Source organism: Lathyrus oleraceus, unplaced genomic scaffold (assembly GCF_024323335.1).
Source record: "Lathyrus oleraceus cultivar Zhongwan6 unplaced genomic scaffold, CAAS_Psat_ZW6_1.0 chrUn0276, whole genome shotgun sequence".
NCBI lineage: Eukaryota > Viridiplantae > Streptophyta > Magnoliopsida > Fabales > Fabaceae > Lathyrus > Lathyrus oleraceus.
Window position 1 is genome coordinate 2174 of NW_026112667.1, and position 14635 is coordinate 16808.

Here is a 14635-nt window from a genome sequence, read left to right on the forward strand (position 1 = left end):
CCTAATTTTGGGTCAACTTCCCAAGGACATAACTCATTATTTTTTTATGATTTTGAGATGGGATCAAATGCATTGGAAAGCTTAAGATATCTACTTCAAATGTTATGTTGAAAATATTCTTATACAAGAACTCATATATATATATTATTAGTGTTCACATAAATGAGTTCTTGTATAGGAATATTTTCAAAATATCCATATAGAGAAGGGTATTTGTTCATTACCATTATTTGAGTGAGTAGGAATTTCTTATTTTAAATTTATATCCAGTTTCTAATTGCTGCATCCAATTTGTAATAAAAATTATACAAGAAACGCCAAAAGAATAATTTGAGAATTAAATTTTTGTTCACTTAGTTTTAGATGACATGCCAAAAAATAAAATACAGAGTGTAAAGGCTTTTTAAATCATATTTATGTAGGGTCAGTTCTCCAAATATTGATATGATTATGGGCCCGTTTATTTTGGCCTTTTTTAAAAATGATTTTTATAGTGTTATTATTTTAGTGTAAAAAAATTTAAAAAGAAACTTTTCATAAAAGCTTCAAATGAAAATTTTGTTTGAATAATTATTTAAAATGTTTTTTAGGTATTTTATCATTTTATCGAAACTTTTTTGGATATCAAAATTTCAAAAAATCACTTAATTTTGAAGCTATTTCAAATAGCTTTTTCTAAAAATCATTTTTGAGATGCAATTTTTTTTAAAAAATTGTGATTTTGACTATGTTGTGATCTTCAATAATGTATATTTATGTTATACAATAAACAATTCAATCTTTTATTTATAAAAAAAAATAAATTTCGAAAAACTTATAATATTTGAAAAATATTTTTGAAAAATCCATTTTCAAAAATACAAAGAAAAAATCCATTATTTTAAAGCTAAAACAAACTGGCCCTATGTTTATAACCAAACAAGAAGAAATGACACACTCATGAAGGCTTGCACTTTTTCTGAGTTAGACAAAATCATTATTTTTATTTAAGAAAAATTCGAAATTTGAGAATGATATATGATTTTGTTGTTGTTTTCTATCACTTCTTCATGGTATTTTTATGGTAATAATACAATAAAATATTAAAAAACAAATTCTTATGTCATTTTTTTAAGTTGGACAATCATTTTTAAAATGAGAAAATTAAATATGTGAATTAAAACGATATTTTTTTATCATAAATATTACTTTCTTCATCATTAAACGTAGTGGTATTTATCAACAAAAACAAACACACATACGATTGTAAGATTAAGTTATAACGTCACATCTAATAATATCGATTTTTACCTTTCATCTAAAAATTGCATATACTTTTGAATTGTTTTTATTTTTCTTCTCTATCTCAACTCAAACACAAATTAGATATATTTTTATATGACCATGTTTATTTGTTACAATTAAGTAAGAAAAAGAAAAACAAAACCATTAGATCAAGGTAAATAATGAGATGAGAAAAATCCACATTATTTTAAAAGTCAAATCTTTAATTTTCCATATGGTTTTATGGTTTTATTATGTTTACTAAAAGTATTAATTTTATAAACGTTATTATATATATCTAGTTAACTCCTTTATAGGGATTAACACGAGGTTTCAAGAAAATCAGTAAAACATTGGATGAGATGCTAGAGATGATAATATCAGAGCATGAACAAATTACTAATGTAGATAAAACTCGCCGTGAAGACTTTGTAGACATACTTCTTTCGATTATCCACCAAACCATTGATCACGATAGTGAGCAAAATCATGTCATTGATCGAACAAACATCAAGGCTATTTTACTCGACATGATAGCGGCATCAACTGATACCTCTGCTATATCAATTGAGTGGACTTTATCTGAACTATTAAGGCATCCAAGAGTGATGAAAAATCTTCAAAATGAGATACAAGATGAAGTAGGAAATAAGAGAATGGTTGAAGAGAAGGATTTGAAAAAGTTAAAGTACCTAGATATCGTAGTTGATGAAACCTTAAGACTTCGTCCTACTGCACCTTTTCTAATTCCTCGTGAATCTAGAGAAAGCGTCATAATTGATGGTTATTTAATAGAGAAAAATACTCGAGTTATGATTAATATATGGACAATAGGGAGAGATCCTAATATTTGGTCCGAAAATGCTGAAGAATTTTATCCAGAGAGATTTATTAACAAAAAAATGAATTATCAAGGACACGAGTTTGAATCTCTCCCATTTGGTTTTGGTCGTAGGGTTGTCCTGGAACTCAATTGGGCGTAATTACTATTAAGTTGGTTGTTGCTCAATTGGTGCATTGTTTTAATTGGGAACTTCCATATAATATTAACCCTTCCAACTTGAACATGGAGGAAAAATTTGGACTCGCAACACCAAGAGTCCAACATTTGCATGCAATAAAAAAAAATAAAAGAATAAACAATAATAATTGCAACCGCATTATCGTTTGGTTGATGTCAAACACGAATAAATCTATGTATATTCAACAAGTTTGTGACTAATCAATATAATAAATATAGTTGATCTATTTTTGATGTTTGAGTTTATTAAAATATTATTGAGTAATATATCATACTATTTATTATCTCTAACAATACTTGAAAATTGAAAAATGTTATACTATGAATAAAACTTCCCAAAACAATATAAATGTACAACGGTTTTGATTGTATTTGATAAACAAGGAATAACTAGACTAAAATTATTTGTACCCTAAGGCAAATTATGTTTTGGTAAGTTTATAGTTCTATTGTCAGCTAACTTGTTTTAAGGCATAGATGGATATATTCAATTTACCAACAATATTTTTATAAGTGACTTTAAGGGCAAGGGAAAATTTCATATAAATCTATTTATTTAAATTGCCCGTTGTTATAAGAGGACGTCACAAGTAAAATAAGGTGAATGTTAGTCATTTAACTATAGAAATAAAGATTTTAAGATAAACAAGATCTTCTCTTTGATTGAATCTTTTAGCTACTACACAAAATTTGTACCGTTGAATAAACTCGTTGGCTAAAAATTTAATTATGAAGATCCTTTTGTAATACAAAGTAACTTCTGGGAAAGTATGATAATTTAGATGAGGAGGAGGTAATTGGGTTTAGCATAGTTAGTATTGTAAGGGAAAACAATCTCAAAAAACACAATATCTCTAAAAGTGAAAAGATTTTACTATGTAAACCAAATAATATACCATTTTTGACATCCAATTTGTGTCATAGAAAAATACATTTTCTACTTCTAGGTTCTAGGTTTTTAGAGCTAATAGCATAAATCAAACATCTGAAAAGTTATAATTAGTGTAATTGGGTTGTTTGTTGTACATTATGAAAAAGGAGTGTTGTGCTTTAAAAATTTGGAAGGCAGCCTATTAGTTAAGAAAACAACATGTGAGAAGCTATGGGTCCAAAATAATTTAGGTAGATTCGATTGAAAAATAAGAGATCTAACATCACTTAAAAAGTGTTAATCTAGATGACGGATACCATGTTGCATAAAAAAAACATTTAAGAAAAATTCCAGGCTATTATTAGAACTATTGTTTTTATAGTGGTTTAAATTGAGTTTGAACTAGAGCAATGAAGGCTTTAATAAGAGTAGCAGTTTCAAATTTAAGTTTTATAAGATATGTGATACTCCAATTTTGAGCCTCAATTGCTGAATCAATGCATTCATCGAATCATTAACATCATATGCATATCATAACATGCATAATGTCCAAATTGTCAGTTAGAATAATTTCTCAGATTTAGAGACAGATCGGTTAAACTGAATGTCAACTGTGCGTAAAATCAGTGGACAAAAAATTTCAAAATCGAGCTTACAAATGTCAATTATATTAATCTATATTTCACGTAGTTTAACCTGACATTCTCGTTTTATTTTTTGACTTGTTTTGGTCGCATTTTGATCAGTCTGAGCCTGTTAACCAATAAAAGATTATTTCAAGATTAAATCAAATGTTGTATATTTTCAAGAAGTTTATTTCACGCTAATCATTTTGATGCGGTCAATTTATTTTTTCGGGCATTTTTGCACCCGATTTTTTTTATTTAGAGGCTTTTATTTTTTCATTTTTTCGAGAGTGTTTAGAAAAATTAAATGGAATTATTGGTGTTTTTTTAATATTTTTATTTTAGTTATTTTTTAATATTTAATTTTATTTAGTTTTAGTTAATACTATTTAATTTTGTTTCTAAAATGAGCACCAAGGACATATGTGGATTTTCAAAATTATTTTAAAAAAAACTAATCTGACTTATATATATATATATATATATATATATATATATATATATATATATATATATATATATATATATATATATATATATATATATATATATATATATATTGGTGATACTGAGAGTGAGAGGACAATCCAAAAAGAACGAGAGAGAGAGAGAGAGAGAGAGAGAGAGAGAGAGAGAGAGAGAGAGAGAGAGAGAGAGAGAGAGAGAGAGAGAGAGAGAGAGAGAGAGAGAGAGAGAGAGAGAGAGAGAGAGAGAGAGAGAGAGAGAGAGAGAGAGAGAGAGAGAGAGAGAGAGAGAGAGAGAGAGAGAGAGAGGAGAGAGAGAGAGAGAGAGAGAGAGAGAGAGAGAGAGAGAGAGAGAGAGAGAAAGAGAAAGAGAGAGAGAGATTGTTAATGTTTTTTTAATTTTTCAATTTTGTTTTATTTCTGAAACAATGCCGAATTTTATTGGATAGAGTGTGTTATGTTGTTTCGATTACATTGATCGGAAATATTATAACACTGGTGAATAATAAAAAATAAATGGTGTGCGTTGTTGTTGTTTTATTTACGTTTGGGTCATGTTGTTTGGATTGAATCATGTCGATACGTTGTATGCATATTTGTGTGCACGATGCGTGACATTTGTGTTAGTTCGATCCGATTGCGATGATCGCATTCTTGCGTTAGCAATATTGTTTGATTTTTTTGTTTTAACATGTTTTATTTCATTTTCGCTTCACATTTTATATTGATAATTTTAGATCCGTGCGATTTTGATCCATATTGGGATGATCACGTTTAGCGTAGCAAGCTTTTGGTTAATTTTATCGGTTCATGTGTGTTTTTTTCGTTGCGTTCCAATTTTGTGCATGCATCTGATAGTTTAGCATAGTGGTAATCCGCTTTTTGTTCGCTTACCAATTTGCGTTTCCATTTGCAACCTTGTGCTTTAATTTGATTTTATTATATTGTTGATTCTTTATTCGACTTGTGATGACTGCTTACGCGGTAGCAATTTGCCTTTTTTTTTCTTCTCTTTCTTCAAAGTATGTTAAGAACAATGATCCAACATCTTTATGTTTACATCGAATTTAATTATATTTAATTTAATTTAACTTTTTTTGGTAGCCTTCCACGTCTTCGCGTACGCGACTTTGATTCGTGTTTTTGCGTCATAATTTTAATTTGTGCACTTTTCTTTTCACTTTTTTTCCTCAATTCATTTGTTATGGATGCGTGATATAAATATGGTGTATGCTCTTGTATATTTTCAATCTTATCATTGTCGAATGTTTATATGTACGTTCGTATCTCGTGGCGTTTGATTTACGCCTTGTGCTTAAGTTCATGCCACTATGAATTCGCACCCATTTGCGATCCAATTTGCACCATTCGCGTTACCATTTGTATCCATCATATTTAACCATCGATTTCAATTAATTTCTAATCACTTACCCAAATCATTTTTAAAACTATTTTGCAAGGCAAGTCAAAAGCTTGATCCAACGTCAAGTTATTTTCAAAATCATTTCAAAACCAATCAATTTGACTTTTCTTTTCAAATCGTTTCCACTATCTCAATTTATCAACCATCCGCATTCAAATCATTTTTCAAACCATAAAACCACTTCAATTTTTTTCATAACCATAAACAAACCTCGATCAACATCTAGTGCATTTTCCCAATAAAACTTCAAAATACATAAAAATATTCAAAACACTTTCTTAATAAAGATGGAAATGGAACGGGGTGAATACCACGAGCTCTTGAGACTGGGATCCAAGCTCTCGCCATCGCCAAAAATACATCAAACTAATTCAAACTTTTTTTTGCCTTTCGGCACAACCAAAAACCTTTTCAGAAACGAAAGACATTTTGTCTTAAGTAGATGAAAAACAATGTTTCATCCACAACTGTTGAGTTAAGATAAGTGGCATGAATGTGATTTGTAAATCCATTCAATGTGGCGCAAATGTCTGCTTCTTACTTGTTTTGGGTAAAACAATGTTTTCTGTCGATTAATACAAGATAGATTTCTCTAAAATTGACCAACAAACAAACTTTTTATCCAGAACTACGTGTGTCTTGACTTCTCTTTTAAGATACGTAGGAGTAGGATTGCGAAATCTTGTCAGACCCACTAATAAAAAATAAACCTTTTGTCCTCTTCTTACCCTTTTAATAACTCGAGAAGCCTAAATTATAAACAAACACTAACACGTACAACTAACCAAATGGTTCCCGTTGAATACAACGGACATGAGGGGTGCTAATACCTTCCCCATGTGTAACCGACTCCCGAACCCTGATATTGATTGCGATGACCTTATCCGTGTCCTACTTTAGGGGTTTTATTCGATATTTTCCCTTTCTCTCTATGAGAATAAATAAAGATCGATGGCGACTCTGTTAAGTCCATCCCGCGAGCGTACGATTGCTCTTCGCGAGGTCGTTCTCATTTTTCGGGCTACGACAAGATAGATCCAACAAATTATGCTATGATCATATACCACAGTTAGAAAATACTTGTAACCTAACCTGGATAGAGTGGAGTAGGAACCCCATATATCCATGTGGATTAGGTCAAAACAATTATTGAATGAAAATTACTAGTAGAAAAAGGTAAGATTTTTTGGCAAAAAAAAAAACAAGAATTCTAGGATATAATATGCTTAGTAAACTATTATAAGGGACATTTCTATTTATATGAGTAGTAGTTTCATGGGAAGGATGTCAAATGTGATAATGCCATAAATTACATTCTATTATAATATATTAAATCAGAAATGTGCACTCTAATATAAATATTTCAACGTCATTTGTGTCGCATCACTCATATTTCTATGCGACATCTTCTAAAATCCATTTTCACTTTTTAAAATACAAAATCACATAGTGTTAAAGGTCACAAGCTCGAATCCTGAGAAATACAAAAAATATATTCATTTAATAATTTCTTATATATTTTGATCAACATTATTTTCATAACTATTATAAAACATTAATTCTATTTTCTTTCAATTATGTTTTAATTATTAAAATTATAGAAAATAATTTAATATTATCTCTCTAAAATAATTTTAGATTATTTCTATTCTATATTTTTCATATCATATATCAGAAAAATAAATTAAAGATTAATAATAATATTTTTGATTTTTTTCACATATAAGATATAAAGTTTGTAAAATTTGATTTATAGTTTACCTATTTTTTCTTACGGTGATCCTAAGGAGTACAATAAAAAATAGAGGTAATAATGCTAAAAATAAGAACTCTCGTTTTTAAACTACTATCATCACTAAAATCACCTAAAATTTTTACAATATCATTAATAACAAATTAATATAATTCTTTTTTTGATTATAACATACAAAACATATTATCCTGTTAAATACTTGAAAAATTTGATATATATTATTTTCATACAATTTATAAAATATATATTATAATATATTAAATAAAAAACGTGCACTCTTAAAATGAAAGAAAGGAAATTTTGATGTATCATTTCAATATAATGTCTCTAAAATAGCTTTAAATTATTTCTATTCTACCTTCTCCATATCATGTCAAACAAATAAACTAAATATAAACAACAAATATTTTGATTTTTCACATATAAGGATATAAAGTTTATAGATTGTTCATTTTTATAATAAAAAACATAGTGAGTATAATAAAAACAAATATAGTATTTTCTAAATAATTATTCTCATATTTTTACTAACATCAACAATAATATCACATAAATATTTTTTAATATCATTCATAACAAGTTAAAATAAATTTTTTTGTTGAAAAAAGAAGTTAGAAAGTCATTAGTAATTGAAACTGTAGCAACCCATATAATATATATCTAGAATAATATCATACAAGTGTTATTAATTGGTACTGATACAACATAAGTGTCTAATGGTATCATTATATACATGTGTCCAACTTAAAACACCAATGTGACATGTTATACAATAGTGCCTAAAAATAAAAATCTAAGAACTTTGTACAATATCTTCATTATACACAACTCCACAGCGGAAGATCAGAATAACTACATCCCTTGAAACATCAATAGACAACTTCTCTTGAATTCAACCTGCAAGGAATACTTGAAAAATAACAACAATAATGGGATGAGATAATAATCTCAGTGAATTCTCTTATCCTATGGATCCACTCGGCTCTACAGGGTTTCTACTCGATTCTAACTCAAGTATTCACCTTCTGTTACTTGTGCATCACTCGCACCTTGTAACTAGGACTTGAGTAACTAAGGGATAATCGCAATGTACGGAAACATGTCACTTAAGTGCATTCACTCAACAAATAACTATTTGGATTCACGAAACATCAATCACCGAACGGACTTACGTCTAAGTCAGGCTCGGTTCATGCATGCTCGTATGATTCGACTTTCATGGTGGATATTGGATCCTCTATGAGACTTAATACCCCAGTTCAAGCGACCGTCACCCATATGGGCCTCTAACCCACTTAGGATATCTTTCGCCGTATGGGCCTTCCTTTAACCCACTTAGGTATCCACCATTCTCTTTTCCTCTTTCTTTCTTCCCTTCCTTTCTTTCTCTTTTTTTTTCTCTTTCTGATAACTCTCTCTTTCATTCTTATCTCTTTGTACTTCTTCTTATCTATTATTTTCCTTCTTTCTTTCTATACCACACAAATATATATAACATATAATTAATATATATTGTAATATTAGATAGTAATACAAAATATCTCAATTGATATTTTATCTTCTAGTACTAATTGTTCAATTATTAATATTACCAAAATGCTCTCTCTTGTACTCATTAATATTGTTTTGTCTCTTTTATTAATAATTAATCTCTTCAGAGTTCACTGGTTACTCTATTGGTTCCAACTGACAACATTTAGAGCACATAGGAGCTCTAACTGTTCCAACTGACAAAAGATATAGTACATAGGAACTCAATTGGTCTCAACTGACAACTAATTGAGCATTTAAGGGGATATGAGATATTACATTCTCCCCCTATTAAATTGAAATCCCCCCTCCCCCCGAATTTCCTCCACTCAACTAATAAACAATTCTTGCATCAACGTCTTAGACTAACACTTGACTTCTCTTCGATTTCAAACCTCCGACATGTTCATTCTTCCAACTTATTTTCCTTGGCAAACTTCTTTCTTGTATGAACTCTCAATACTTCATGGTCTTAACCATATTTTTATTCTAATATTGGATTAATGTTTAACCTTACTCTCGCTTAATTCATCTGATACACCGCTCTAAATCATTTGGTCACTTTCCTCCCGAAAACCACGACTACCCTTTTTGTATTGAGTCACACAAAACATACCCATGACATCTTATCTTGATTTGGATAATCAATACTCATTAAATTTTCATAAGAAAACTTATTGATTCCTTGACCACAAACAATATTGACTACTTTCCTCTTATTATTCCTTCAACAATTTCCACAAACTTTGGAATCCATCTATCGATAATCTCATCAATTTCACTTGATTTGATACTATATGATGCAAGCCTTTACTCCTACTGTTTCACTTCTCTCATACTACAACAATAAGATAACATCCTTAACACGAGATTATCTTACTCCCATTCTTATGAATAACTAACTCTCTAATCCCCATCATCATGATTGAGCTCTTTCATCCATCACCTTTCATTATGCTACTCTGATTCCAACAGTGAAACACCTGGGATTCCTAGGCACTACTGGTTAGCTAACAGTCTACATAGAAGATCACACATATCCTCTAGAGTGCCCACCACCCAAAACAATACTAAGACCTCACTGACATTCATTAGTAGAATAAATTTCTTGTTGGCACACAAAGGTTTAGAATATGACCAACACCCTCCATAAGATAGACATCCAGGAGCTGTAACACCCCGATAATAATATGGTAATTATTTAAATTAAGTTAATAATATATTTATTAATTTAATTAGATAATTGGATTATTATTATTATTATTATTTTGGAATTATTGAATTATTATTTTTATTGGGATAATAAAATAAATTGGAAAATATATAAGTGTGAAATAAAGAAAAATAGCCCAATTGGTAAAGAAAAGGTTTTCACGTGAAACAGAGAAGCGATTGAGAAAGAGGAGAAAGGGCAAAGAGGCAGAGCAAGAGGAAGAAGATTGGAGAAGAGAAGAGCTTGGAGCTTAGAGATTGCCGGATTAACTCAGGTAAGGGGGGTTATCGTCGTTTAATGGGTATTATGGATTAGCATGTAATGGGTAGTGATAAACCGTTGAATTGACCCTAATTGGGATTGTGAATGCTGAAAATTACGTTGGATAAACTGTGTTAAAAACTGTAATTGAATCGATAGTCGTGTGAGTCGTAATTTACTGGACGTATAGCTTGTTACGGAATTGGAATCGGAGGTCCGGAAGTCCTCCAACGGCGGAAAATGCGGAGAATTCTGCATTCTGCCTTGTGTTAGCGCAGGAACAGCTTTCTGTCTTGCGTTAACCGGTTAACCCAGGGTGTTAACCGGTTAACACTGTGTTGTATTGTGTAAAATTGCTGTTTTGTCTGCGTTAACCGGTTAACCCAGGGTGTTAACCGGTTAACACTGTTGGGATTGCTGAGATATTGCTGTTCTGTCTGCGTTAACCGGTTAACCCAGGGCGTTAACCGGTTAACACTGTTAAGTTTTGGGCAGGAAGCGTGTTTGTGCTGCGTTAACCGGTTAACCCAGGGCGTTAACCGGTTAACATTGTTGCAGAGTGGAAAATTGGTGTTTTAAATGTTGTGTACTTAATTGATGGTTGGCATATGTTGGCGGATGATGTAATAGGGATTAGTTCCTGTTGTTTTGAGTAGTAAGGGTATTAGTAGAGTGTGCTAATACTGTGATTAATTATTTGACATGATATGGTGTTTGATACATGTGTTGATGATGTACGATGATATGCATAATGTTGTGAATGTATATATTATGCATGTATTTGTGAATGGACTGTTGTATGGCTTAGAGTGTGAGCATATGTCCATTGTGGATTGTTGTTGGTGTTGCATTGCTAGATGATTAGCGTGCATAGCATAGCCCTTGGGGTTGTAGCTAATTCCCATGGTGAGGAATTAGTGAGTGAATCATTGTGGATTCGTTGTTGATGTTTGCATGCTAGGTGATTAGTGTGCATAGCATAGCCTTTGGGGCTGTAGCTAATTCCCATGGTGAGGAATTAGTGAGTGAGTCACTAGATCTCAAATGAGTGGGACTAGTGAGCTTAGTAGCCGTATCTGGATTTGATCGGTGAGCTTGAACTATATGTTCAAGAATAGTCGGTACCGCATGTGTGGAGTCTCATTGCATAATGTATGTATGGCGTATAATATGAATGGATGTATTCCAATATTATACGTGTGGTTGTGTTGGCATTGGGTATGAGTACGATTGAGTTGATATTGCCGTTGCTGAATGTGTAATCTGATTTGGGTGATGAAATGTGTTATTTACTTAACATGACATGATAATTTATAATACTTATTATATCGATTGAGGAACTCACCCTTACAACTATTTTTCAGGTAACGAGCAATGAGTTGAGTAGAAGCTAATGCTTGGAGTCTAGTGTAGTCTCCTTAGTGGGTCGTGCTCTGATAGATGTAACATCGGGACGGGATGTTTTTAATTTTTGAATAATTTCACATGTAATATGTTACATGTTTTACATGATTGATGAGATTTCTATCCGCTGCGTTTTATGCAAATGCTTATGTTTTGAATTAATAAAAGAGCATGACCGTTATATTGGTGATTGGTGTGAAGTAACTGTGTGACACCCTTGATTGCATATTACTCTGATTGACATATTGTTATTTTAATTAAATATTTGGGGTATTTTAGAAGGGTGTTACAGGAGCCACGTGATTATAACCATAAAGGTGTACGACATTCAGATTTATCATGTGCTTGAATGAACTAATCCAAATTAGTTTGACAATATCTGATTCTTGTTACTATACTCCATATCAAATCCTCTTATAGGGTTCTAATTCCTTCAAGGTTGGTGTCGACACATGATCTCGACCAATAACAAAATAACACTATCAAGGATCTTCGAGTCATCAACGAGACACCACTTCCAAGAAACCTTAAGCAATCTAGAAGGCAACTGTGAGTCTCCATACTAGTCTCAAAGTCACACAACGCTTCACACCTTTAGAAATAACAATTCACTTCTTATTTAGAACCCTTCATCTTAACGTCCTGATTTATCTTCAAGAATCATAGTTTAAGCTCTTACTAATATACAGCGTGAGTTACATGGTTAACTTCAGGAATATTTGATTCTTGTTCCTCCTCGGAAGTATAACTCATGAATCCTTCCAATAGGGTAGAGTATCATTGTATACAAAAATACTACTCTCCTGGGGTCCACATCTGAAGCCATGAATCCAAGAAATTATCGAATGCCATATTCTGACTAACCAATTTACATCTTACTAATGCATATGTAAAATACATAACTAACCTCCTCAAGATCACCACTCGGTAAGTCTCTTCCAACTCTGTTCCTTATAGTTATTCGTAGTCATAACAATGGTACTTCCAAGACTTACTTAAACTGAGCATGGTTCACCAGGTTGGTGTCGCGGCGCGAAAAATACCCAAGCGTAAGGAACGCTCGAAATATACACAAAATAGAGTCGCCACCGAACTTTATTTATTCCCAAAGAGGGAAAGGGAAAATATCGATAAAACCCATGAAAAACAAAAAGAAATGGTCATCGCAACCAAATCGGGTTCGGGAGTCGGTTATGCAAGGGGAAGGTATTAGCACCCCTCACATCCATCGTACTCGATGGGACCCATTTAGTTAGTTTCGTGTTAGAGTGTTAATGTGATATCGTTTGCGAACTTCTACTTATAGAGTGAGAAAAGAGAAAGAAAGAAAGGGAGGACTTAAGGTTTTTTAATATTAATGTGCCTGACAAGATTTCGCAATCCTGCTCCTACGTATCTCAAGGTGCTATGAAAAACTCAAGGCATACGTAGTTCTACCCAAAGAGAACTACTGGATGGATTGCTTTTAAAGAGAGCGATGCTTGGATCATATTTGAGCGATTAAACCTTTACTTGCTGCTCACTCTTGGAGGCTGAAGTCTTTGTTTGTTTCGCATCAAAATGGATGTTGCATACTCTTTTCTGAAAATGTTTTCGGAGTCGCACAAGGGCAGAAAACAAGTTTGATGAGTTTTGAGTTGATTTTAAGCGGAGACAAGCATCCAAGTAGGGAGCTCTACTGCAGTACTCGAATGCCCGAAAAGGAAGAGGCCTAGGCCCAATCACTCTCTTTTCATCCAAAAGTTTATTATGAAAATGTGTGGAAAATTAGGTTAAAGTTCATTAACGGAAGACGATTAGTCAGACAGAGAGCTCTACAGCAGTGTCCAAATAATCGGGAAAGAGAAGGTCGATACCCAATCAATCTTTTTCTTCTATAAGAGAAATGACCTAATTCTGGTAATTACTGTATGTTAATATGGAAGACGAATGTTTGAACATTGAGCTCTACAGCAGTATCCTAACATTCGAAACAGAGAAAGTCTAAACTTAATCAGTTTCTTCCATTTTTATTGTGAAAAGCTTTTAAAAACAGGGGGACGACTTGACATTGGATCAAGTGTCAGAAGTTGACTTATGAAAAATAATTTGGATGTGGCGGGGGTTAAAAGGTTTTTAATGGCTGACAATTGCTTGAATGACCGAGTAAGGCTACTCGTATCCAAGTAATTGAGGAGAGGAATTGAAGGCTCGAGATCATCTCCCTTTTCACCCTTTTTTGAAACAATGTTTAAGTATGATTAGGTATTTTGGATTGATTAGGGAAACGGCACTCGACGTTGGATCAAGTATTTTTTTTTCTCTTTTCTGAAATGGTTGATTTTAATCTTTTGTTAACAATCAACAGACACGGTAAAGTAAATGAAATCGGTAAATTTATTACACATTTACGGGAATGTGGGTACAATTTATCAAATGGGGATACAATATATGAATTATTTAACCGTCCGACATCATACATTGAGATCAAGTAAAATAATCGATCAAGTAAAATCCACTTAACTACAACATCAATTAATTAAATGACAATCAATTAATCAATTAAATAATTATTACTCTAAATAATTTAATCAAAAAATATAATAGAATAAATAATAAGATTAAAAGATAAAAATTAATAAAATAGCTAGATGAATAAAATACTACAGAGGTATAAATATGAACATGTGGGTGTAATTAAAAAAATCTAAGGCCGAATGTCCTAATAAACTAACCTAACTTAGTGATAATAATAATAATAATAATAATAATAATAATAATAATAATAATAATAATAATAATAATAATAATAATAATAATTAAAAAA

General features: G+C 31.5%; 1 protein-coding gene across 1 annotated transcript in view; it reads left to right on the forward strand.

The window, feature by feature from the left end:
* Positions 1 to 1580: 1580 nt before the first annotated feature.
* The window catches only part of LOC127113356 (cytochrome P450 CYP736A12-like), a gene marked incomplete at its 5' end in the record, with an annotated part of 31013 nt that continues 17958 nt past the window's right edge, over positions 1581 to 14635 (forward strand). The window contains one exon of the mRNA XM_051046485.1: positions 1581 to 2220. Coding sequence (XP_050902442.1) covers positions 1581 to 2220 — 640 coding nt within the window. The remainder of the gene's footprint in view (positions 2221 to 14635) is intronic.